This window comes from Erpetoichthys calabaricus, chromosome 8 (assembly GCF_900747795.2).
Source record: "Erpetoichthys calabaricus chromosome 8, fErpCal1.3, whole genome shotgun sequence".
Classification (NCBI taxonomy): domain Eukaryota; kingdom Metazoa; phylum Chordata; class Cladistia; order Polypteriformes; family Polypteridae; genus Erpetoichthys; species Erpetoichthys calabaricus.
The window spans coordinates 157969298-157994458 of record NC_041401.2 but is presented as its reverse complement, the minus strand read 5'-3'; the positions used below and the strand labels follow the sequence as shown (position 1 = coordinate 157994458).

The window sequence follows — 25161 nt, the reverse complement described above, 5'->3', positions numbered from 1 at the left end:
AATTATTGCTGATGAAGCACATATTGCTTAAGTGACATTTTAATGCTTCATTTTAGTGGTCTCGCTTGTTAAGTTCTCCAACCTTAATTGCTTATTTCAATCTTAAACTGCTGCATTCAGTGTTTTAATTGCTCCTTATTAGCAATAAGATGTAAAAGACAAAGCAGCCAGCAGTTCTCCAGCTAGCTTTTTTCCAATTACATCTGTGTGTGTTCATCATGCACGGTTTGATTTAATAAAACACTTAATAGAAAAATGTGACAGACTGAAAATGATCTGTTTTAGGCTTCAAATCATTTGGATGATATCATTGGAAAGGAAAAAAATCTACAATATAAAAGCCTTACATTGCACAGACTAACAAGCCATAAAATTAAATAAGGTCTGAGATTGGCAATGATTGGTTTCTAATTAAGCAATTGGGTTGAATGAAAACCTGTAGCCACTGCGGCTCACCAGGACCGACATTGCCTACCCCTGTTTTACATCTTATTGCTAATAAGGAGCAATTAAAACACTGAATGCAGCAGTTTAAGATTGAAATAAGCAATTAAGGTTGGAGAACCTTAACAAGCGAGAACACTAAAATGAAGCATTAAAATGTGACTTAAGCAATATGTGCTTCATCAGCAATAATTGAGTTCTCGTTAAGGAACTGGGTTGGAACAAAAACCTGCACATACTGTGGCACTCCAGGACCGACGTTGCCTACCCCTGGTCTACACCATAGTGCACATACGCCACATGGCAGCCTAATGCTAGCCAATGGCTCCATAGAATGTTCTCACCTGTATTATATTATACCTGTTCAGGCTCCAAATTAATATTTTTTCCATAGCTTTTACATGTGAGTTCTAATTATTTCCCAGTAGGTACAGAAATTATCAAAGAATAAATTTTATATTTTTCAAGATATTTCCTCAAAATAATTGTATACTATATATTAATTTTCCACATGAAATTATGTTCTGCAATGAAGCCATTTCTTAATAAATTTTAAAAAATAGCTAACCTGTTCTTACATTTTTAAAATGGCGCTCAACAGGTACAGGTCTAAACATATATAAAACAGCTTTAAAACTTGCTGAATATCTCCATTTCGAAGCGGCAAAGGTTTCAGCATTTCTGAGATGCGTTTCAGACAACAAAAGTAAACCGTAGTAAGCAGCAAATGTTGTCGCGGATTCTGGGTACAGTTCTCTGGAGGTTAAGGACACATTTCCTGTTTGCTTGTTTGCTTATGGCCGCCGCTGTGGGTGGAGTTTTACTTTTCCACTGTTTCGTCACTGATTAACATTAACTTAAGGCTGCAAATTTGACTCCTTTTATCTCTCCAGTTCTGTTTCATAATCGATTGTACTCTGCCATGGATGATAACAAATGATACTGTGCCTAAAGGCATTCGTCACATAAAAGAGTGGCATGTTTTCAGTTTATGCAAATGAAGGTTAAGAGAAGAGGTAATTGAAGTGAGCAAAATTAGAAAAGAATTAGTATTGTTACTTTAAAATGAGTTCACAAGCAAGAACATGGGGGCATAAATGTCAGGTGGTTAAGAGTTAAAGGTTGCACAAATGTAAAAAGGGTTTTTCCGCACAAAGAACCAGAGATACAGATCTAGTGCCAGGATGCTCTCTGTGTGAATTCTTCTTTTTCTCCACGTGCTCTTGGAGTTTTCTTCTACATCACTAAATTTGTTTCTGTTAAGTTAGTTGTTGGCATTGTTGATTGCTTCCTGCCTTGTAACCAGTGATCCAGCACACTCCAGGCTCTGTTATGCTATGTGCGTTTCAACTGTGTGTGTAACAAGAAGTCTGTGACCATAGTAGCATCTTAGTAGACCAGCTGTGTGAAATCCCCTAGAACACCAGGCTGAGGGAAGTTCCATGAGGGACTTCTATATTGTGTGTAAATTATGCCCCTTTAGTCTTTAGTTTGTCACTTGAGAACCCCAGTAGGAGGTTAATGGGACTTTCTGTGTTTAAAAAAAAAAAAAAAAAATGGCAGGTAACCCATGGAATGTTATGAGGTCGTGAACTGGAAAAAGGGACTGTGTAGGGCAGAGGACAACCAAAGTCGGCTAATAGAACTTTTCCCATAAACACACTTATCTGTGGTTTATTTAATAATTAGCCCTAACAGTCTGTGACATTGGATGGGTGCAAAGTGCTTTTGGCTATAAGTGCAAAAGAAAAGTGAGAAAATTGATAAATCGCTTGTACACTTGCTTTTTATTTATACATTTTACTTCAATGTTTAAATGATTTTTGAATATACACACGCTGAGCAAATTATTAACTATGAACATCTGTACACCTACTTATCCATGCAGTTATTTATTAAGCCAATCTTGTGGCAGCAGGGTAATGCATACAATCATGCAGATACATTTCGGCTGCTTCAGGTAATATTAACATCATACGCCAGAATGGAGAGAAAAAAAAAAACCATCTCATTGATTTTGACCGTGGTGTGATTGTTGGTGCCAGAAAAGTTGGTTTGAATATTTCTGTAACTGCTGATCTCCTGGGATTTTCATGCACAACTGTCTCTAGAGTTCACTCAGAATTGTGCGAAAAACCAAAAGCATCTGGTGAGCAGCAGTTCTGCAGACAGAAAAGCCTTCTTGATGAGAGACATCACAGGAGAATATCCAGACTGGGTCAAACAGAGAGTAAGGATATGGTAACTCAGATAACCACTGTGTACATTTGTGGTGAACAGAAAAGCATCTCCGAATGCATAACATGTCAAACCATGAGGTGGATGGCCTACAACAGCAGAAGACCATGTCAGGTTCCACTTCTGTCAGCCAAGTACAAAAAGCTGAGGCTGCAGTGGGCACAGGCTCACCAAAACTGGACAAATGTTGCCTGGTCTGATGAATCCCAGTTTCTCCTTAGGCACACAGATGGTACAGTCAGAATATTAGGCCAACAGAAGGAATCCATGCACCCCTCCTGCCTTGTGTCAACAGTCCAGGCTGGTATTGGCATTGTAATGGTGTGAGGAATGTTTTCTTGGCTTAATTCAGGCCTGTTGATATCAATTAATCATCACTTGAATGTCACAGACTCTTTGAGTATTGCTGCTGAAAATATGTATTCCTTCATGGCCATGATTTTCCCATCTTGTAATGGCTACTTCCAGCAGGATAATGCACCATGTCACAAAGCAAAAGTCTCCGGCATCTTTTATGAACATGACTGTAGTTCACCTGACAAATTTGCAGAAACTCTGTGATGCCATCATGTGAGCATGGACCAAAATCTCATAGGAATGTTTCCAAAATCTTTATGAATCCATGCCACGAAGAATTGGGGCTGTTTTGAGAGCAAAAGGAGGCCCTACCCTGTATTAGTATAGTGTCCCTAATAAGTTGCTTAGTGAGTGTACACTTGTCTGCTTATGTACCGCTTTATTGAATTAAGTGACATATTTAAGGAGAAAATAGTTCATTATTCACAATATTCTGAGTAAACATCCTGCCTTCATTGGGAATTTGTTTCCCTGACTTTTTTGTATCGAGAACACTTACTTTAACTTTTGTTGTCCAGGTTGCACTAGACCAAGTAAGATATGTTTAGCCTGTTCGGGAAACTGTCAAAGTTAAACACATACCAAAAATATTGGAAGCTTGCTGAGCTGGAGATGGAGGAACTAGCACATGTGCTTTCATGCCGAAATGCAGTGTAAAAATGAATGTTGTAATTCACTTGTAACCGTACACACCTGTATCGGCCTTAAAAGCTGTTTTCTATACATAGGTTGTCCAAATTGGAGTTTTTAGTGCGTGTTTATTATGATCCATGCATTCACTGCATTCATTAATGCTATATGCTGATTGGGAATTTGTGAAATGTGAAGTTATATAGATTTAAGGATTTAGGTAGTAGCAGCACGTTGGTCAGACATAAGTAAAACTTTCACTATACGCAATGCATATGGTAATGTTTCCCTTATTGTAAATACAATTATTATGCATTTGTATTAATGCGTACCATATATGGATTGTAATAAAATAATAAGTAACCAAAATGCGAGACCTACACAAATCGTAGAGGCTGCAGGAAAATAATTCTGAAGCCTAGAAATCGCAAAAAAAAAAAAAGCCTCTGTAAGGTTGGATGAGGTAAAGTGAGACTGAAACATGAAGGGCTTTTAAATCACACATGAAAAGAAACTGGATCTTTTACCAAGAGAATAGAGGGGTATGTAAGCTGGTGTAGGTTAGTATTAATTGTTTTGCCTGACTGCATAAACTGTTTGAGGCAATTCGCTAGACTGCTCATGTCATACACCATGTTCCCTTAAGGGTGTCCAGTGTTATGTTACATTATTATTTATTTACGCTTTTATCTACAAGTTGAGCAACAATAGATGAAGTGACTTGCCCAGGGCGCATACTGCTATTTGAGCTCATACCCTTCGGCTTTAGTGCCCAATGTCTTGGTGGCTAAGCTGCAGTGCTCAGACCTGGGATGCTGCATTTTTCTGACAGGTATGTGGTTGACGTGTTATGTGCTCTATATAACTATTCATCCACTTGATTTTACTAACCAGTTAACTCCAGTACAGAGGCAAGTACCAGTCAGGCTTGTTCTTTCACTAACCTAAAATAAAATAAACAAAATAAAAAAATGGAAACTGCAAATTGTATAATGAGACTGTTTTGGAACGCAATATAACTAACCACATTTTATAAAAATGCACAGTATTCAACCCCAATATTATGACATTTAAATGCTCTGTGTTTAAGAACTAACAATCCTCCAGTCGTTGTGCTTTAACTGTTCATAACACATAGTGCTTAGGTGTAGAATTTGTTTTGGTTTTTGTTTTCTTACAGTTCTGGGAAAACGCAAGGCCCTTAAGCCACATCCTTTTGTAATTGTTATGGTCGAGTCACTTAGAGTTTCCAGTGACACTTCGAGAAAATGGATTGTTAGCACTGCCTCCGAACCAAGAATCTGTTACAGAATATAAATGGTGACCCCTGCTGGTGTGGGCAACAGTAATACAAAATCTATTCAGGAATTGTTAGATGAGTGAGCTGACAGATTAGAAAAAGAAACCTGGTTTAATGACCAGCAAGAGTGACCTCGAGCAAGTCCCTTGCTTAAATTTATCCCTAGACACCACCCTCTCCAGTCACAAGGGTTCCAGGGAGGTACAGTACACAGGTTACGTGATGATAAAACAAAAAACATGCACCACTTTAAAGTCTGTCTCCACAATATATATACGTAATATTCTGACCCCATCCTACCTTTCTCCTCCTCCTCCTCCTGTCATATTGGCAGGCTTCTCTACTCTTTGTCCACTTCCATGACAGGTGAGCTTGTCACTACCTGTGTATTGAAAGTGTCCTACACTGCACAGTTTATGGTGCTGCCCAATATGTTTTACACATGCATGAACAATTTACGGTGTGTATGATGTTGAAAACCTTGACTGCCTCCAGGGTCTCAGCCCATTGGCCGATCAACGGTTCCAGGTAATTCCTGACCCCTTTAGGAAGCATGCAGCCATCTAGTTGTACATGTCTGCCATCCAGGATTAGCCTCCTGCTGCTAGTCCTCTTTTGGCCATCTTCAGTTCCAGTACTCCCAAGTGGAACATGCAAGTGAATGATGACAGAATGTGTCCTTAAAAAAGAACACCACATACTGTACATTAAACCTCTGAAGCAAACCAGCTACATGCCTTTAATGTGTAAGGTGTGTAAAGTGGAGTTATCAGGGCTGTTGTTTGTTTCCTTCTGTGCCTCAGCAACTCTCTAGGGCTCCTTATCTTTACATTGTCAGGAGTCACATAGACTAACACAAGAGGACATGTCATCACCTGGGGTTTCCCTGACTGTACATGTGGCATTATTTCCCTTAACTATTGGTGTGACATAGTTGAAAATAAATAAATAAAAACACTCCTTAACTGGGAGCAGCTCCTATTGAGTAGGCAGCCATAATATTTGAAAGGGGTTGCTGACTGCCATGTGGCAAATAAGCGTAGTTAGAGTGAAAGTATCAAGGTGGCATAACTATCTTCAAAAAATGTCTGAAAAAAACAGGAGAAACCTGCACATGTGGTGCAGACAGTCTGGGACCATCCAAGTTATTGAAGTCTTCAGTTTAGGTCTAATAAAAATAATCATAAACAAAGGATAGAAAATGTTCTCCACCATAGAGTGGCTTGGCAGTACATTGGTTAACACTGCAGCTTGACATCCTCCTGGTCTGTTGTGGAATTTACATGTTCTCCCCATGTCTTCATTATTTTTTCTATAGGTATTCTGGTTTTCTCTCACATCCTGAACATATACATGCTAGACTAACTAGTAACTTTTTGCCCTGGCATCAAGTAGTGGCTCCCCAGGACGGGTTCTTGCAGTGCATTCTATTCTATCGGAATAGGACTCAGAATTTAAATTAAAGAATTGAGAATATATATAGTTGTGGTGCCCTGTGCCCTCAGCCCCAGGACGAAAACAAGCCCTGGGCATCTAGTAGTTATTTTACTGAGCCCCCAAGGAAAGACTGAGTGACACAGATAACAGTACTTTGTAATGAGCAAAAATTTAAAAAGCAAACAACATGACTGTCTTTTATTGAATTAAAGGATGAGTTTAGCATTATTTTTTATTATTTCTTCACAAACTTGGTATTTTATGCATTTGCTGCGCAAAATGGTGTTCTAAGGTTAAGTGCTTTCTATAAATTTAAGAAAATATCTTGCCCACACTGGTGCTTTACACTTGCAGAACTAAGTCCATTTATAACATTGTCTCTAGAAATTGCTTTAAATTATATTCTTGTTTGCCTTTTATATAGTCAAGAGTAACTCTCATATACTGTATAGTGATGCACCAAAAACTTTGACTGAAGCCAAATTTCAGAAAACAAATTTTTTCCCAAATGCAGTTTTTGTACCACTGCATGAGGCCTCATATAAAACACTGTTAGTTTATGCTTTTCAATGAAATTAAATTACAAAACTGCAATCACATTATTATCGAAATCAAATCTTTTCCAAGAGGACATATTTAAAAAATTGAGTAACCCTTTAGTTTAGGCACTGCAAAAATGCATATGTTACTCATTTAATCTACTCTATATACAGGGGGTCCTCGGGTTACGACACAGTTCCGTTCCTACAACAGTGATGTAACCCGAATTTTGGTGTTAAGTCGAAACAAACCCTAGCCTAAGTCACTTACCTATACTAGCACATTTGCAAAATCATAATCTAGAACAGTGGTCCTCAATCTGTGGGGCGGGCCCCCCTAGTGGGGCGCGAAGATGTGAAAAAAAGAAAACAAGTATCAAAAATATGAAAAATGCATCTATTGAAACCAAAACAAATCAACTTAAACTACATTCTGATACTAGAAAAATAAATATAGAGTTAGATAAATGTCGATAAAAGTTAAGTAAGTATAATAAAATATGCATCTATGATATATCATTAATTAAAAAAGAACAAATTGGTATTAGTGGGATTCTTTCAAAAAAATGTTAGGGGGGGGCGCGATTAAAACTTATGAAAACTCAGGTCACAAACACTTAAAGGTTGAGATACGCTGATCTAGAACATAAAAACACAACTAAGCCACAGAAAAAGGAAAAGGACATAAATACACTGTACTGTACACTACTGTATTAACAGAAAAAATGACAAAAAATGAGTGTTAAAAAAAAAAAAAAAAAATTCCTTAACTATATTCCTTCTGATCTCTTTGCAATATCTAATTTAACTTCCATTGTGATGGCTTTCCTCTTCTTCGAAGCACTGCCATCTGAAGACTCTGACTTTCGTTTAGGAGCCATGATACGGGCCAAAAAGTCACCAAACAAAGCAACACAAACAGAACACTTGTGGCACACGCAACCAAACTATTTTGCCAACTCCCTCACTAATATGCTGCATTACTGCATATTCTTCCACTGCATGCAACCAAAGTAGTTCGCCCACGTAGTCTGTAAGTACGATGCTAACAGAGTAAGCCGAAACACTCACGTCTCAATTTTTTTTTTTTTTAAGTTTTTATGGGAGTGAGCATTGTAAACTCGTAACGTCAAATGTCAAGACATTGTAACCCGAGGACGCCATATGCAGTATGTATATGTATGTGTATAATATACAGTGGGTACGGAAAGTATTCAGACCCCCTTCAATTTTGCCATTTGCTAAAATCATTTAAATTAATTTTTTCCTCATTAATGTACACACAGCACCCCATATTGACAGACAAAAAAAAGAATTTTTGAAATTGTTGCAGATTTATTAAAAAAGAAAAACTGAAATATCACATGGTCCTAAGTATTCAGACCCTTTGCTCAGTATTTAGTAGAAGCACCCTTTTGAGCTAATACAGCCATGAGTCTTCTTGGGAAAGATGCAACAAATTTTTCACACCTGGATTTGGGGATCCTCTGCCATTCCTCCTTGCAGATCCTCTCCAGTTCTGTCAGGTTGGATGGTAAACGTTGGTGGACAGCCATTTTTAGGTCTCTCCAGAGATGCTCAATTGGGTTTAAGTCAGGGCTCTGGCTGGGCCATTCAAGAACAGTCACAGAGTTGTTGTGAAGCCACTCCTTCGTTATTTTAGCTGTGTGCTTAGGGCCATTGTCTTGTTGGAAGGTAAACCTTCGGCCCAGTCTGAGGTCCTTAGCACTCTGGAGAAGGTTTTTGTCCAGGATATCCCTGTACTTGGCCGCATTCATCTTTCCCTCGATTGCAACCAGTCGTCCTGTCCCTGCAGCTGAAAAAACACCCCCACAGCATGATGCTGCCACCGCCATGCTTCACTGTGGGGACTGTATTGGACAAGTGATGAGCAGTGCCTGGTTGTCTCCACACATACCGCTTAGAATTAAGGCCAAAAAGTTCTGTCTTGGTCTCATCAGACCAGAGAATCTTATTTCTCACCATCTCAGAGTCCTTCAGGTGTCTTTTAGCAAACTCCATGCGGGCTGTCATGTGTCTTGCACTGAGGAGAGGCTTCCGACAGGCCACTCTGCCATTAAGTCCTGACTGGTGGAGGGCTGCAGTGATGGTTGACTTTCTACAACTTTCTCCCATCTCCTGACTGCATCTCTGGAGCTCAGCCAAAGTGATCTTTGGGTTCTTCTTTACCTCTCTCACCAAGGCTCTTCTCCCCCGGTAGCTCAGCTTGGCCGGACGGCCAGCTCTAGGAAGGGTTCTGGTCGTCCCAAACGTCTTCCATTTAAGGATTATGGAGGCCACTGTGCTCTTGGGAACCTTAAGTGCAGCAGAAATTTTTTTGTAACCTTGGCCAGATCTGTGCCTTGCCACAATTCTGTCTCTGAGCTCTTCAGGCAGTTCCTTTGACCTCATGATTCTCATTTGCTCTGACATGCATTGTGAGCTGTAAGGTCTTATATAGACAGGTGTGTGGCTTTCCTAATCAAGTCCAATCAGTATAATCAAACACAGCTGGACTCAAATGAAGGTGATCTCAAGGATGATCAGAAGAAATGGAAAGCACCTGAGTTAAATATATGAGTGTCACAGCAAAGGGTCTGAATACTTAGGACCATGTGATATTTCAGTTTTTCTTTTTTAATAAATTTGCAACAATTTCAAAAATTCTTTTTTTTGTCTGTCAATATGGGGTGCTGTGTGTACATTAATGAGGAAAAAAATTAATTTAAATGATTTTAGCAAATGGCTGCAATATAACAAAGAGTGAAAAATTGAAGGGGGTCTGAATACTTTCCGTACCCACTGTGTGTGTATATATATATATATATATATATATATATATATATATATATATATATATATAAAATCCTAAGCCTGAAAGTGAAACGATTTTATGTCACGTTTTTTGTTAAGCTTTAAATCGGGCTTATTTTAAAACCTACATATATATGTTTGGTATCATTCTTTTCAGAATTTATCAAACTTTAATGTTATGTTGTTAGATTTTCAGATTCTTATTCTGTTTTTAAAATATAAACTAAAATATCAAGAAAGTCATGGTTTTTGTCAGTTAAAACAAATGGATTGTTTATTTAGTCTCTTATAAATACTCATCGAGCATAGTGGACCTAAGTTTAGCAGGAATACTCCAATCACTAAGAGTAAAGATTTTATTTTCATTTCATGATTTTTACTCCGTTAAATAAAAATTCATTTTTCTTTTACATATTTATAGAATTCCGTGATTTTTGACTCCAATAAATAATCGTTTTTCTATTGTACATTTACAGATTTTACTAATATTCTGGCCGCAACTACTGTTATATCACGAGCTTAACAAACCCTGTTTTGGGTCTTCATAACAATTACAAAGCATCATGTATTCATCTCTGCAATGTGACCTACTAACAGAACTTCACTTTGGAGTGGTCTGTCACTGAGACACACTTCACTTGATATTACATATTTAGTATAAGACCTGTGCATCCTTCATTGAATTTTACCATCATGTAAACATGCCACACAGCAAGGAGATGAATAACCAATCTACTGATATTTTATAAGTGTTATGAAGACCAAAAGAAGCCTTTGTTAAAGTCTTGTTACATAAGAGTAAATGAGTAATAGATTCATTTTTGCAGTACACAAATTAAAGTGTTACCAAAATTATATTGAGATTAGATAGATAAATAAATAAAGTAACAAAGTTTGCTTAGCTTGTCACGGTCTTTGTCAGACCCTTGGTTGGCATGTCTTATCGAACCACATTGCATGTTTTATTAAGCTGGACTTGTTTAAATAGTGTTGCTTTACATCCTAATTCAGTTTGTCCCAATATGGTCCTCCTTCCTCCCTTCCTTTGTCCACCTGCTTTTGGTTTCATAAGAATTACATTTTCTTGCAGTACCACTTGTTTTCCATTGCAAACAGACCAGCATAGTCCTCCAAAGATGGCATCCATGCCCCACAATGCAGTGTGGTGAGACAGATGAATCACTTCCTTTAGAAAAGGATGCACCGTTTGAAAGCATCATCTATAACCAGAGCAGGAGAGCAACAGAAAACAACATCACACAATTGGTTAAACACTTGTCATTTTTACTTATTTGGCATTTATTGCTTAATATTTTTGGTGGCCAAAAATTGGGTGCATCCTTATTCCTGTCTGCTGATTTACATATGGCATTGTCCTCTGCTGTATGTACTAGGAGTCAAAGGGGTTAAACGTATATATTGTGCACACGTATGGGGAAAATAAGGTGATGGAACAAAATTTTGGCCTCCTGTTTTCAACTGCTTTACATGATTAATGTCTCCCCAAACACAATTTTGCCCCTTTCACAGTGGTCTGTCTATGAATGTATCAGGATGTCAGTATGTGCCCACAATAACACTCATGAATTCCTCAGTATCAATTAAATTGTTAGTTATTTTATATAGCATTAAATGTTAAAACAGCCGCCTGTCGAGCTATTTAAGCACAGCAGTTGTGTGTGCAGATGAATGCATTTGCAAGTTTGTCACATTTCTCTTAGCATGATTTGCATCATGGCTTAACCAAAATTCATGTTCCTTTTCATAGATACGTGTCTTTTTGTATTTAAAGGTGGCAAGGTTGTGTTTTTTCCTGTCTGTGTATGCCCTCTCTCCGCTTGTCTTCATTGAGGAGCACTGTATATAAGACTAGTTTGACGTGAACTGAATGGTTTGAATTAGGAGCAGGATGGCTAAATGAGGTAGTAGGGCCAAATGGTAACCTTGACTGAGCCGTCGTCCCTGTCCTCTTCATAGTCTTCTCAATTAAGCCACCTTACCTGTCAACATGACAGTGTCGTCAAGGCATGAAGTAAATGTGGAGGAAGAAAAGAAATCCTTCCTGAGATGCAGTAGGACTTGATTGGAACGTTGGGATTACAGAACTGACTTCTCAGCCAGGAGAGCTCCTTTATTACAGCGGTAGACTTTGAGTCCTGCTGAGCCGTCTTGGCGAGGATGAGCAGCTAAGACGGGGAATCACCTTTTGTAAATTCCTGAGCAGATGGTCTTCACCTCTAGCGTTGTGCCACTTTGAAGTTTTAAATACACCAGCTCTGTGTCCTCTGACCAACATGTTATTTCTCTTGTCCAGTAAGCTGATAAAAATGTGTGGTGTTCACAAGACCTAGAGGACGCTGCCATACATGACGGGTCTTGTTCCAGCTAAGGAGAAGCAGTGGCTACATGATAAAACCTGTGGGCAAAAACATTGTGCAAGAACAGCAAAAAGAAATCCTCGAGGAGATCACATTTTTTAAAAGTGGCTACAGTGTTCCAGATAATCCTTAAATTGGTGTTTAATGCTTGTTATTCCTAATGGGTAGTTTTTAGGTTTGTCTTGTTTGCTGACTCTGCTTGCTCTCTCTTTTTTTTTAAATTCTAGAGGTAAATTTGCTGTGGTGAAGAGATGTATAGAGAAGTTGACAGGAAAAGATTATGCTGCCAAGTTCCTGAAGAAGCGGCGGAGAGGCCGTGACTGCAGAGCGGAGATCATCCATGAAGTGGCGATACTTGAAATGGCACGGTGGAACACTCGAATCATCAGTCTGCATGAAGTGTACGAAACAGACCACGAAATCATCCTGGTTTTAGAATAGTAAGTTTTGAAAGTTATAATCCTTTATATTAAAAACATTTTTATTTTTTTCAGATATCAAAGTGATGCTATAAGCTAGCAGTTCAAGTCAAGGCTGATGTAGTGAAGAAAATATAATTGAGTTTCTTGGGGATGACTGCAAAATAATCTTTGTAGCCTTGCAGGCTATTTAATAGGCGACTTCCTGACTGGCACCTTGCAAAGTCTGCTTAAGCTTCATTTAGCATTCACTGTGTCCATTGCCTCATGTTGTTTAGTATTGGTGTTCGCTTGTAGTAGGGTGGAGGAGGCCACTCACTGGCTAATCACGTGACTGATAAAACCTTTAAACTGTACAAGGACAGGGCTGAAATATGACTTCATGGAACTTGTTTGCCATGCTATTATCAGAGCAGTTGTTTATTTAAATACACATTCTGGCCACAGGACAAAGGATACTGATGCCTTTGGGAATGATTTTTAACCTTGACTCCCTCCCTCATCTGAAAAAGATCACAAATACAATAATAGCAGGCACGTACAACTGATAAGACTTTTTCTATATTATCTTTTTGCATGAGAAATTAGTGAAAATCACATCATCCAGCAGAAAGGAGTATATCTGTCTCACTTCATCCCATCCTCTCCGTCGGAAATGCAACTCCAAGGACTTTGGGGCCTGCAAGGTTTTCTTAAGTAAGATGTTTACACCCAATAGCTTATTTCTGACATATTATCATTCTTGTTCATTTTCTGACCTGTTTAACCCAATATGGGTCTGTGGGGTGTGGGAGACCATCCTTGCAGCCCTGGGAACCTTAGGTGGTGAGCTTGACCACCATAGGAGACACACTCAAACCAAGCCGATTTATAGTCTCCAGACCCACCCAGTTTGTTTAGTTTCATCTGGTATGTACCAGCTGTAGATTAAACCCCCAGAAATTCTAGGGGACCAACTGAAATGAGTATTTCTAACAAGGTCATATATATGGTAAAGATCTGGTGGGCTAGTCTGTAGGTGACAAAGTGAAGCTTTGTTTGTGCTGAAACATTGGTTCAGATCTAAATATAATGCAACATACACTCACTCTGTTCTCTAAAAAGCTGAAATTTGACAGAATGGTACATCTAGGACAGTAGGTATCCAATCATGAAAGGACATGTTGATATATCTGTATTAAAAAAAAAAAAAAAAAAAAAAAACCACAATAGAAAGCTAAACACTCAAAAATGCCATGATAGCTTTGACTGAAATTTGGTGATGTTGTAGAAAAAAAAATTGGCCATAACGTGTTTGTTTTTATTTGTTGATATTTGTCATTAATAATGCTGTAGCAACTGGGACATTCTAATTCACCATGTTCCCCACCCGTTTTGCCACAGCGCTGGTAGTAATCTCACAGAGAAATGGGCCATGCCAGTTTATGCAAATGCGTCTGCAGATGCAAAGTGAAATGAGCAAAGCGAAGCTCAGAGAAGCTCAAAGAAGACACGTTTAGGAAGTGCATGCCAGGTGTGGGAAGCACGGTGGTGCAGTGGGTGGCACTGCTGCCCCGCAGTTAGGGTTTGCTTCCCGGGTCCTCCCTGCGTGGAGTTTGCATGTTCTCCCCGTGTCTGTGTGGGTTTCCTCTGGGTACTCCGGTTTCCTCCCACAGTCCAAAGACATGCAGGTTAGGTGCATTGGCGATCCTAAATTGTCCCTAGTGTGTGCTTGGGGTGTGTGTGTGTGTGTGTGTGTGTGTGTGTGTGTGTGTGTGTGCACTCCCTGCGGTGGGCTGGCGCCCTGCCCGGGGTTTGTTTCCTGCCTTGTGCCCTGTGTTGGCTGGGATTGGCTCCAGCAGACCCCGGTGACCCTGTAGTTAGGATATAGCGGGTTGGATAATGGATGGATGGATGCCAGGTGTGGTGGCTTTGAGCGTAGTCGATTTCATGCAAATGATCCAGTATGATACATTTTTAATACTGTATACAGTATTTTACTCACACTTCTTTACCTTATCAACAACCTGCCAAAGTAGGGACTGTAATTCCCATCAGCCGATGTACTACTCCAAAAAATTTCATCATCACTCACAAATTTTAAATAAGACCATCGATAAAAGTGGCATGTCATCAAAAGTAGTAACTGCTGTGCTTTTTTTTTCTTTCTCAGTAACTTTGGAATAACAATTTCATTGCCTTGCAGGATTACAGGTTTACTTAAGAGCAGTGTTTCTCAACATTTATGGCCTTGGGACCAAGTTTTATCTTTTCAAGTTCCTTGATGACCCAGAGACAGCATTTTAAGAGGGGTGATTTCCCCCTTCATGAGTTGAGCACAAATGGAGGAGCAGGGGAAGGGGGTTCCCTGAAATGAAACGAGCACAGTTAGAAATGGGGTAAAAGATTGCTTTGTTGTCAACCGCTTTGGCAGACTGGTGGTGTGTCACATGTGACAACAAATCAGAGAGAAATTGATTACAATACTTTATCAGTGCATACATAGCCTTGCGTATTTGATAATTCCAGCAATGTTGTCCATCTACATATCGTCATTAAGTTTGCAGTACCAATCTACGATCAGCATATAAACAAGCATGAAAAGATTAAATAGAACTAAAGCTCCATTTTTTCTACAACTGATGGAGATGCTGCTTTTCAGAATGTAATAAGAAGAAAACAGGACAGCACTTTTGATTGAGTAAAATTAATGAGTAACTTTTGCTTTTTTTATTTATTTATTGAAACCCACTATATAATGAGGCAGCACTAATTTTTCAGCAAGATGCTAATGGAGAGTTGAGATTTTGATCAGTTTTTAACTTTGAATAAATCAATTTTAAATCACCTTTGTTACATTACTGAATGCCGCTTTAATACAAAGTTCTGTTGCAGTCTCTTTCACACCAACAACGCCAAGGACTGTATGTAGCAGGTTCAGCTGTAAGCGGCTCAAGTGAACTAATAATATTAATCCCTGGTTAAAAAAAAAAAAAAATGCAAATATTGAATATGAAAAAGTGCTTAGTTACATAGTGCTTCTAATACATCCGGCCAACCAATGGCACAATAACTAAGGCCCATTGACTTAGCTTCTCCTGGGAACTTTTGTGGGTACCACAGCTAATAAAAATATCTTTGAAACAAAATATGATGGATACATTAAGGATTTTCATGGATTTACTATAGGGAGAGCAAGATACACCCATATGAAATGTTTATTATATGAGTGAATGACTTTTGTTTTTTGGGCTGTGCACTGCATTTTCCTGGGCTGGAGAATTCTCACTAATGGTTTTTCTTGGTAAATGCAAGTAACAAAAAAAAAAAAAAAAAACTGTTCAAACTCATAATACATACAGTAAATACAACCTAAGCGACTTCTAATGCAGCTGTATGTAAAATATTAGTCCTTGGGTAGTTTTTTGGGATGGTTGAGCATGTTGTTGCCAGGTAGGTTTAAGGAGCAGAGTCCATGCTTATATGTGACAATTGTAGGTTTAGGTTTTAAAGAGCCAGTCATTTCATCAGCTAGTTGCACATATATAGGAGAAACTTCATTCAAATCATTTGTAGGGCTGGGAATTGAATAAAAAAATATTTATTCACATAAATGTATGTCATTTATCACATTTAATCACATCTGACATTAAAATGTAATTATAAAATTAATTAATAATTCATGAAGCAAATACACACTGAATCACAAATTTAATGTAGAATTAAGGAATTAAAAAATAATGAATGGCATAGTTTCAACTTAAAAAAATGATCTTAAACTTGAACTTTTAACAAAATACTACATGAGAAAATACAACCTGAATTTTAATGCCTTCCTAAAAGGTAAGTTGAAAAGAAGGCAAAAAGAAAACAAGGCCAATGTTTTAATTCCCAAAGTTACATAGCATATGAAACACAGACGTGTCAAAATAAAAGTTAAATGATAAAAATGACTGATGACATTGAATACAATGCTGAAGACTGATTTAATTGAAAGAATAAGCATCTCTTAAACATACAGGCATACATTCAAACGTGTTAAAACTCTGCAAATATTGTTTATCACCATCAACGACTTGATAGTTGTACTCTACACCAGGGGTCCCCAACCACCGGTCCGCGACCCACTACCGGGCCGCAGCCGTCTGACAGCCGGGCCGCGAGAGAACTGCCGGCAACGGAGACTCACTCAGACTTTTCAGAACGCTTGGCGGGCGGGGCTTTGCAGCGGCGCAGAGAGAGGAGAGAGACCGAGGTGAGAGAGTATTACAACAAAGTATTTCTATGGTCCCGACAGTTTCCCCATATGACACGAGTCTATAGAAATCTCGTTACTACGAAGTACATTCAGCAGATGCTTTCATTACAATGAAGTGTCCTTGAAATGCTTGAATGAATCATCCACAGAGCAGTTAGATCTGTGGTCGCAGCTCAGATGTGCACATTTGCACAATGATCCCCAAACAGAAACATTGTAAAAAAAAAAAATTCTTTCTTCGAACTTTCCTCGTACTGTTTTTTTTTTTTTTGCTGTTTTTGTTTTCTGTGGTTTTCAGTGATACCTTTTGCTTATTGCTTGTCAACATTTGAAAAACATCCATTAGATTTTAACTCATTGTCACCCTCCTATAGAAACGGCAGACACGAAAAAAACGATAACAGTGTTAATGTTTGTGATGTGCAATCTGTTGGAATGGCAAATGCAAAGCATATGTCTTTGTTATATGCAAAAAAAGAAGAAAAATATCAGGTTGCAAACGTATGTGAACTGCTTAATAACTTAATAAAAATAGAAATGTCATGTAAATTGTGTATAAAACTGGCCCCCCCACTCCCCACCCCGGACCGGTCCGTGGAAAAATTTGCATCTAATAAAGTGGTCCTTGCTGTCAAAAAGGTTGGGGACGACTGCCTACACAATTGTTATTCAACTGGTACGCCGTGGAAATAACAGTGTAGTGCCCCTGGGTCCTGACCTGAGAGAGACACGCTCTTCAGGTGTTTGAGGTCTGTCTGAGACGGAGCAGCTCTGTGATCACCTTAACTTTAGTTGCACTCTGACTCGTCTAACCCCTCTATATTGTCTAACGCTTCAGTGGTACGGCCGAGAAGCACGCCGCTGTTTCACTCTCACCCTGTGCTGTTCGTGCACACTGCGCTGCTCCTTCTCATCTGCACCCATGCCACAGCCACCCTGTGTGACTCCTGCACTCCATCACCAACGCAGAGTAAAAGCACTTATGTTCCATCACCTTCCACACTCAAACTTGTCTCTCATGCTCCTTCCACCCTTTTTCCTGGGCCTTCATCCTCTGGTTCAGATGTTTCATTTGTATCATGCACTGCTGTCCAGCCACATGGCCCTGTACATCTCCAACCTGATCATTACAGTATCATTTGTAAACTAGCTGGCAAGGTGGTATAACAGACTGCATATCTAGAAGGGGGCAATGGAGACAGGCAAGCATGTGATTCAGGAAAACACTGTCAGCTATCCAGAGTCGCTGAGGTGTACCATCCATCCTCCTCCCTAGAGTAATAGGCAACAGTAGCATAATGATGATTAATTATTATCAAAGCACTTTACATACACCGAGGAGAACCACTTCAACTGCCACCATTGCGTAGTACCTACCCTAATGCTGTGACAGTAGCCATTATTGCACCAGTACACTCACCACACATTAGCTGTTAGGTGGTGAAGGGGTAATTATGGGGCCAGAATGGACAGGGCTGTTGGCAATGTAGCCAGGACATAGGGTGGTGCACCTTACTCTTTTCAAAAGATGCCCAGGAATCTTTAATGACTACAGAGAGTCATGACCTTAGTTGTATGTCTCATCCAAAGGACAGAACCATATTTACAGCAGTGTCACCATCACTACACTGGAGCATTGGGATCTACATTCAGACCACAGGATAAACGCACCCCACTGGCCTCACGAACACCTCTTTCAACAGCAACCCTAGCTTTTTCTAGATGGTTTCCCATCCAAGTACTGGCTGGGCCCGAACATGCTTAGCCATAAGTAGATAGTTATAAATTGTGCGGCACCCAGCCTCACTTTTAAGAATTTACAGTGAATCCCATGCTATGTCAATGCTGACCAGCAAACCTTAGAAATCTAAAGAAGATGGCTTTCTTCATCAGTGTTAATGGTGGTGTCTCTTTGAGCCTGACTCTCCCTAACTGTCTACAATGAGTCCTGAACTTGATGTTGACCGCCAGGCTGAACAAAGATGTATGTTCTGTATAGCTCCACCTTTGGGAGATCTCGGCTCCTTTTACTGTATCCAACCCCAGGTGATCATAGCTTGTAGAGGTGATGGTATCCCTTTATGAGAGTTATGAGAATATTGTGGATTTTTTATGCTTTAAAATATCATGCATTGTGATTTGAAATGTTTTATTCTTTTTTTATTTGACTGAAGTTAAAGTTGAAACCATACTGTATCTGTACTAGCAAAAATGTGTTATTGTATTACAACTAATAAGAAAAACCCTTGACTCAATTCATCCCACTTAAGTCTTTATTTTTTAATTTGGGATATGTTTTAATACAACTCAGCAGCCTTCACAGTAAGATGTAATGCTCAGTTGTGGTACACAACATAAACATCAGTACATTACCTAAATTTAGCTCTGGGTGACACCTTCAGAAATGAGCCCTTATATTTTTAGTAGGGCTGTTAAAAATAATTGGCATTATAATATTATATAGCTAAAAGTTTGTGAGTAAATATAAGTGTGCATTTAAAATTCTTGAGGCTCTAAAATTAATGTTGCCATGAAAACTTTTGTATTTTCATAATAGATTATTAATGTTTCATTATCAAGAAAAATATGTTGAACATTATTTAATTCTCAAACGCTGTTAAAAGTTTCACATTAATTAATTACTGAGGGCAAAACATAACTTGATGCTACATATCCCAATACTTTTTTAAAAAATTGTATAAATATTAGCATTCATTTGTTCAGCTCACCCAGCTTTATTGTAACTCTTTGGACTGTCAGGATAGAAACATAGTGTCCACAGCAGCTTGTCCACCCTGCTGCCAGATTTGATATGCGATTTCCATGGAGGTTTCTTACTTCTCTTCTTTCTGTTTGAATCCAAATGTAGACAGAGCACTGGGTACTCTGTACACTGCTAACATTTGTCGTACACTATCTGTTAGAATGCAAAAGCCAATACATTTTGTTATGAGGTTACCAATAAAGTGCATTATCTTTAGGAATAGTAAAGTCAAAGAAATCTGGTAAACGTTTATTATACAGAATGAGGAACGTGTACTGTACATTTTTACACACAGTTTGGGTTTTAATGTCTGATTTCCGCAGCTGAAAATTGGCACATTTGTTTTCCAGAGTTTTTTTTGTGTATTGTGATTAATTAGAAGGTCATGTGGACCGCACTGTCATCTGACTAGTGTACTAGCATGACAGAAAGGCTCTTGTACTTACTGCATGTCTTATGTTTACAAATATGTATCATTCTTACACTAATCCTCAGTGAATACATAGTCCCCAAGTATTAGATTTGCTTATTTAATGTAATTAAACCAAACAATTTCATAAAAAGGAAATGCACACAAGTTGGGAACCATTCATCAAAACATAAGATCTTAACAGAAACTCGGGAAACATTGGTTCACTAAATATGCCTCTCTTAAGTGGCTAAGCCCGCAATAACAAAGATTTTTCTTTTGTCGGCTGATTTCTTTTTTTAGTGATATTGTTCTAAAGTCCCATTTGAAGAGGATGCTAATACATAGATTTCTGTTTCGACTTCATGTGTAATTTGAGATAGAACAGAAAGGGTTCCTTTGGCAAGAGTTCCTGACATTCTTTTCTGCTGAGGTATATCACTTTGTTTTTTAGAACTACTGGGAAAATTTTATTTATTACTTTATAAAAATATAAAAATAATAAAAGTACATATCAAATAACTAAATGTAATTAAGTATAACATTGCATTCTGCTGTATGCACAATACCAGTGATAGACAACCATGTATGAAGATTGCACAGTGACTACCACGACACTATAGCAAACAGGCATTTTATGCCAACTTTGATATAAAGGAGCTTTGGATGATTTGCCAGTTGAGCAATTACTGTACAAAGTCGAGATACTTAAACAATAAAAAAGCACTTAAGCAGCTCCTGGGTACATAATTGTCTGAGAGCTGGGGTCCAGTTAAGAACAAATGGGGATAATTTTCTTTTACAAAAACTAAACAGGTGAACAACATGCCACCCTGTGCATCACCAGCTTATCTGTTTGCATGTAAGTAGGAAAAGCAGCCCTGCTGCAAACACTCCATCATATGCTTATAATGGATAAAGCAGCAAATGCTCACTGACATCGGTAAACTGTTATACTGTATATAATGATGAACATTGCACATTGGTGCCCTGAGTCCAAGAAAATACTAACACTTCTTTTCTTAGTGTGCCTATACTACATTGGTCAAATAATGGAAGCAATTATTAAGGAAAAAATCAAGCAGTACATGCGAATAACAGTTAATTTAGCAAAATAGTCAACATGGGCTCAGATGAGGAAAGTTGTGTTTTATTAATATGCTGGGATTCTATGAGGAAGCAACAAAAGCATATGATAAGCGAGGTAAATAAGATTTTTATTTTTTTGGATTTTCAGAAGGCTTTTGATAAGGTATCAAATGAAACATTAGTGTTCAAAGTAAAGGAAGTTGGAATTTTGGGCACAGTGAGTATATAAGTAAAAAACTGGCTCAAACACAAGAAGCAAAGTTTATTGTGATGGGAACTTTTTTCCGAATTAGGCAATCTTCAAAGTGATGTACCTCAGGAGTCAGTTTTGCTCTCTATATTAAAACAAAAACGTAGAAGCACAAGGGAAAGTCCCGAGGAGAGCAACTAAACAGATTCCAGGATTAGAAGGTATGCGCTATGAGGAGATATTGGGAGAGGTTTAACCTTTTCAGTTTAAGCAAACCGAGATTAAGAGGTGACATTACTGACTTATGAACGGAAGTTAGAACAGTGGATCCCAGCTGCTACTTAAAACTTGCTTCTTCAACAAGAACACAGCATCACAGTTGGAAAATTGATAAGGGCAGATTTCACACAAATGCTCAAAAGTGTTTCTTCACGCAAAGATCTATGGACCCAATGAATAAATGGCCAAGTATTGTGGTGGAAGGTAGGTACTTTAGGGACTTTTGCAGCTCAAATTGATGCTGTTTTGAAGAATTTAGGTAAATTGAATAGAAGCACTTGTTGTGCTGAATGGCCTATTCTAGTGACAATTGTTCAGGTGTTCTAATTGCTCTGCATGTCTGTAGATGTTGCTGTATAAATCGTTGCAGTGTGGAATTCATGACACTGCTAGATGGTGAACACAAGCAGGACTGACCTGTTGGCTCCTTTTCTATGTCTGATGCTCTGTGCAGTGTGTGGGTATGCTGCCCCATTGCATTCTTACTCCTCACAAACTATGCCATAGATGGAAAGTGATGGATGATGTTTGACCCTGCTCTCTTCTTGCTACCACTCATTTGTTTGTCTATGAATGTCTAGTAGCAGGCAAGCTCAGGCGTGTGAGGGGGTGGGGGTGTGGCTTCCAGTTGACTCATCTTCTGGATACCCTGTAAAGCAAGTAGCATTCTGCAAGACAAGGTAGAGACGAGTTGGAAAGTGGTAAAGCTGGCATTGTTTATTTTAAAGGGCTCAGTCCTTTAATGGTGGGCATGTAGCTGTGAACCACACAAAACTCACCAGTTTTTGCAATTCTCATATGTTTATTTAATCTTTCTGAAATATTGCGGCAGTCTACACTCCTTGTGACCATTTATTATTTTTAGAAAGTAAGATATTTGTTCACAAATTTTGTGATCATTAGAAGGAAATGCGGAACTTATCATTAGTAAAGAAAAAGTGAAATTGTGTAGTTTTGTAAGGTAAACATGTAGCACACCTATACATTAGTACTGCACCTACTTTTAATATCACTAAATGATTATTTCAGCGCTTTTAAAAAATGACATCAGTCTAGGTTGTATCCTGTCCAATAGCAATAATGTGTGGGGCAATACTACAGATTCACTGCCTCACCATTTCATTTCCAAATTTGAAGAATGAACCAAGGAACTGCAAACATCACTGCTGATGATGCCTTCTCCACAAAGGATTAATGGCACCATGATTTCATTGAACACACCTCTGCTCCAGCTGGATTTCCTTTCTGCTTTGGCAGTAATTACAGCTCAGACTCACAGAAATTAAAGGGAATGATTCCTATGAGTTGTTGTGCACGTCCATAACAGGTGATGAGGCAAAAAAAAAAAAAAAAGAAGACTGTGGAGCTTTTGCATGCTACATTTAAAAAGATGGCTGTCCAGATGAAAGGTCACAACCACACAAGCAGATTGCCTTATCACCAACAATCCAAAACAGCATGACTTGATAGTCGGGCAAAGTGGAGAATAAAACATCTTCGAAATAAATACAAAGAAGCACCTGAAATAAGATAGTGAACAATTTGGATTGTCACAAGTTTACTAAAAGTTCATTTCAATGGAAATGGGACCCAGACCAAACTTTGATTTGTGCGTCTTGTGAAGTGTTTTAGTGCAAATGTCTTTTATGGTATTTTTCACTTTTGGAGATTCTGGAGTTTTAATGTACTGTGCTTTTATTTATGTAAAATGTATGTAGGTTCTTGTTGCTTTATAGGAAAAGCCAACATCCATTTGTGAAATGATGTGTAAGGCTGGTTAAAAAATTGTAAATTAAAATGTTGGTTGATTATATTTGTGTGAAGAATCAGTAGAATCCATCTATTTATCCATTTTCTAAAGCCACTTTTTCCATTATAGTGCTCTATAGAGCCAGAGTTTATCCGCACATCACGCAGCCTCAAAACCTGTTGGGTGACGAGTCCTGCATATGGCACAGTCTGTCCCTGACTTGCTCACTTATACCAGGCCAATGTGATGTTACCATTCAACCCATGTGGGCACTGGAAGAACATACCACCTCCACATAGAAAGCACCCTAGCTGGTGATTAAATAGTGGGTGTGTGAGCCATACAGTATTTTACATATCCTTGGAGAAACCTTCTGTAGCTGGTAAATGAATAATTGCCACATGCCCATTTGCATTAGAATCCCTAATCTTTTTTAACATTGTGCCACTGAGTAATGAACCATATATATTTTAATTGTACAAAGACATGTTCCTGCTGGAGGTGGGAGTTGAAGCTACTTCTGACAGGAGGCTCTGCCAGATGTTCCCACATCCCACATCCCGAGGGAGGTGGGGGACATTGAGTCTGAATGGGCCATGTTCCGTGCCTCTATTTTTGAGGCAGCTGACCGGAGCTGTGGCCGTAAGGTGGTCGGTGCCTGTCGTGGCGGCAATCCCCGAACCCGTTGGTGGACACTGGAGGTGAGGGATGCCGTCAAGCTGAAGAAGGAGTCCTACCAGTCCCTTTTGTCCTGTGGGACTCTGGAGGCAGCTGATAGGTACCGGCAGGCCAAGCAGAATGCAGCTTTGGTGGTTGCTGAGGCAAAAACTGGGGCGTGGGAGGAGTTTGGGGAGGCCATGGAGAACGACTTTCGGATGGCTTCGAGGAGATTCTGGTCCACCGTCTGGCGTCTCAGGAGGGGGGAAGCATTGCAGTGTCAACACTGTATATGGTGGGGATGGTGCACTGCTGACCTCGACCCGGGACGTGGTGGGTCGGTGGGGAGAATACTTCGAAGACCTCCTCAATCCCACTAACGTGCCTTCCAATGAGGGAGCAGAGCCTGGGGACTCGGAGGTGGGCTCCCCCATCTCTGGGACTGAGGTCACCGAGGTGGTCAAAAAACTCCTTGGTGGCAGGGCCCCGGGGGTGGATGAGATACGCCCGGAGTTCCTCAAGGCTCTGGATGTTGTAGGGCTGTCTTGGTTGACACGTCTCTGCAACATCGCATGGACATCAGGGACAGTGCCTCTGGATTGGCAGACCAGGGTGGTGGTCCCCCCCTTTAAGAAGGGGGACCGGAGGGTGTGTTCCAACTACAGAGGTATCACACTCCTCAGCCTCCCTGGAAAAGTTTGGGGGTTCTGGAGAGGAGGGTCCGTCGGATAGTCAAGCCTCGGATTCAGGAGGAACAGTGTGGTTTTCGTCCTGGTCGCGGAACAGTGGACCAGCTCTACACCCTTAGCAGGGTCCTAGAGGGTGCATGAGAGTTTGCCCAACCAGCCTACATGTGTTTTGTGGACTTGGAAAAGGCATTTGACCGTGTCCCTCGCGGAATCCTGTGGGGGGTACTCCGAGAGTATGGGGTACCGGCCCCCCTGATAAGGGCTGTTCGGTCCCTGTACGATCGGTGCCAGAGCTTGGTCCGCATTGCCGGCAGTAAGTCGAACCCATTTTCAGTGAGAGTTGGACTCCGCCAAGGCTGCCCTTTGTCACCAATTCTGTTCATAACTTTTATGGACAGAATTTCTAGGCGCAGCCAGGGTGTTGAGGGGGTCCGGTTTGGTGGACTCAGGATTGGGTCACTGCTTTTTGCAGATGATGTTGTCCTGTTTGCTTCATCAGGCCGTGATCTTCAGCTCTCTCTGGATCGGTTCGCAGCTGAGT

General features: G+C 39.6%; 1 protein-coding gene across 5 annotated transcripts in view; it reads left to right on the top strand.

Annotated features, from left to right (window-relative positions):
- Positions 1-25161, top strand: part of stk17b (serine/threonine kinase 17b (apoptosis-inducing)) — a 215533-nt gene that overhangs the window by 33822 nt on the left and 156550 nt on the right. For 3 of the 5 annotated variants that reach the window (XM_051930216.1, XM_051930214.1, XM_051930215.1), the window contains exon 2: positions 12365-12577. The exons of the other annotated variants lie outside the window; for them this stretch is intronic. In XM_051930216.1, coding sequence (XP_051786176.1) covers positions 12365-12577 — 213 coding nt within the window. The remainder of the gene's footprint in view (positions 1-12364; positions 12578-25161) is intronic. 5 annotated transcript variants of the gene reach the window in all.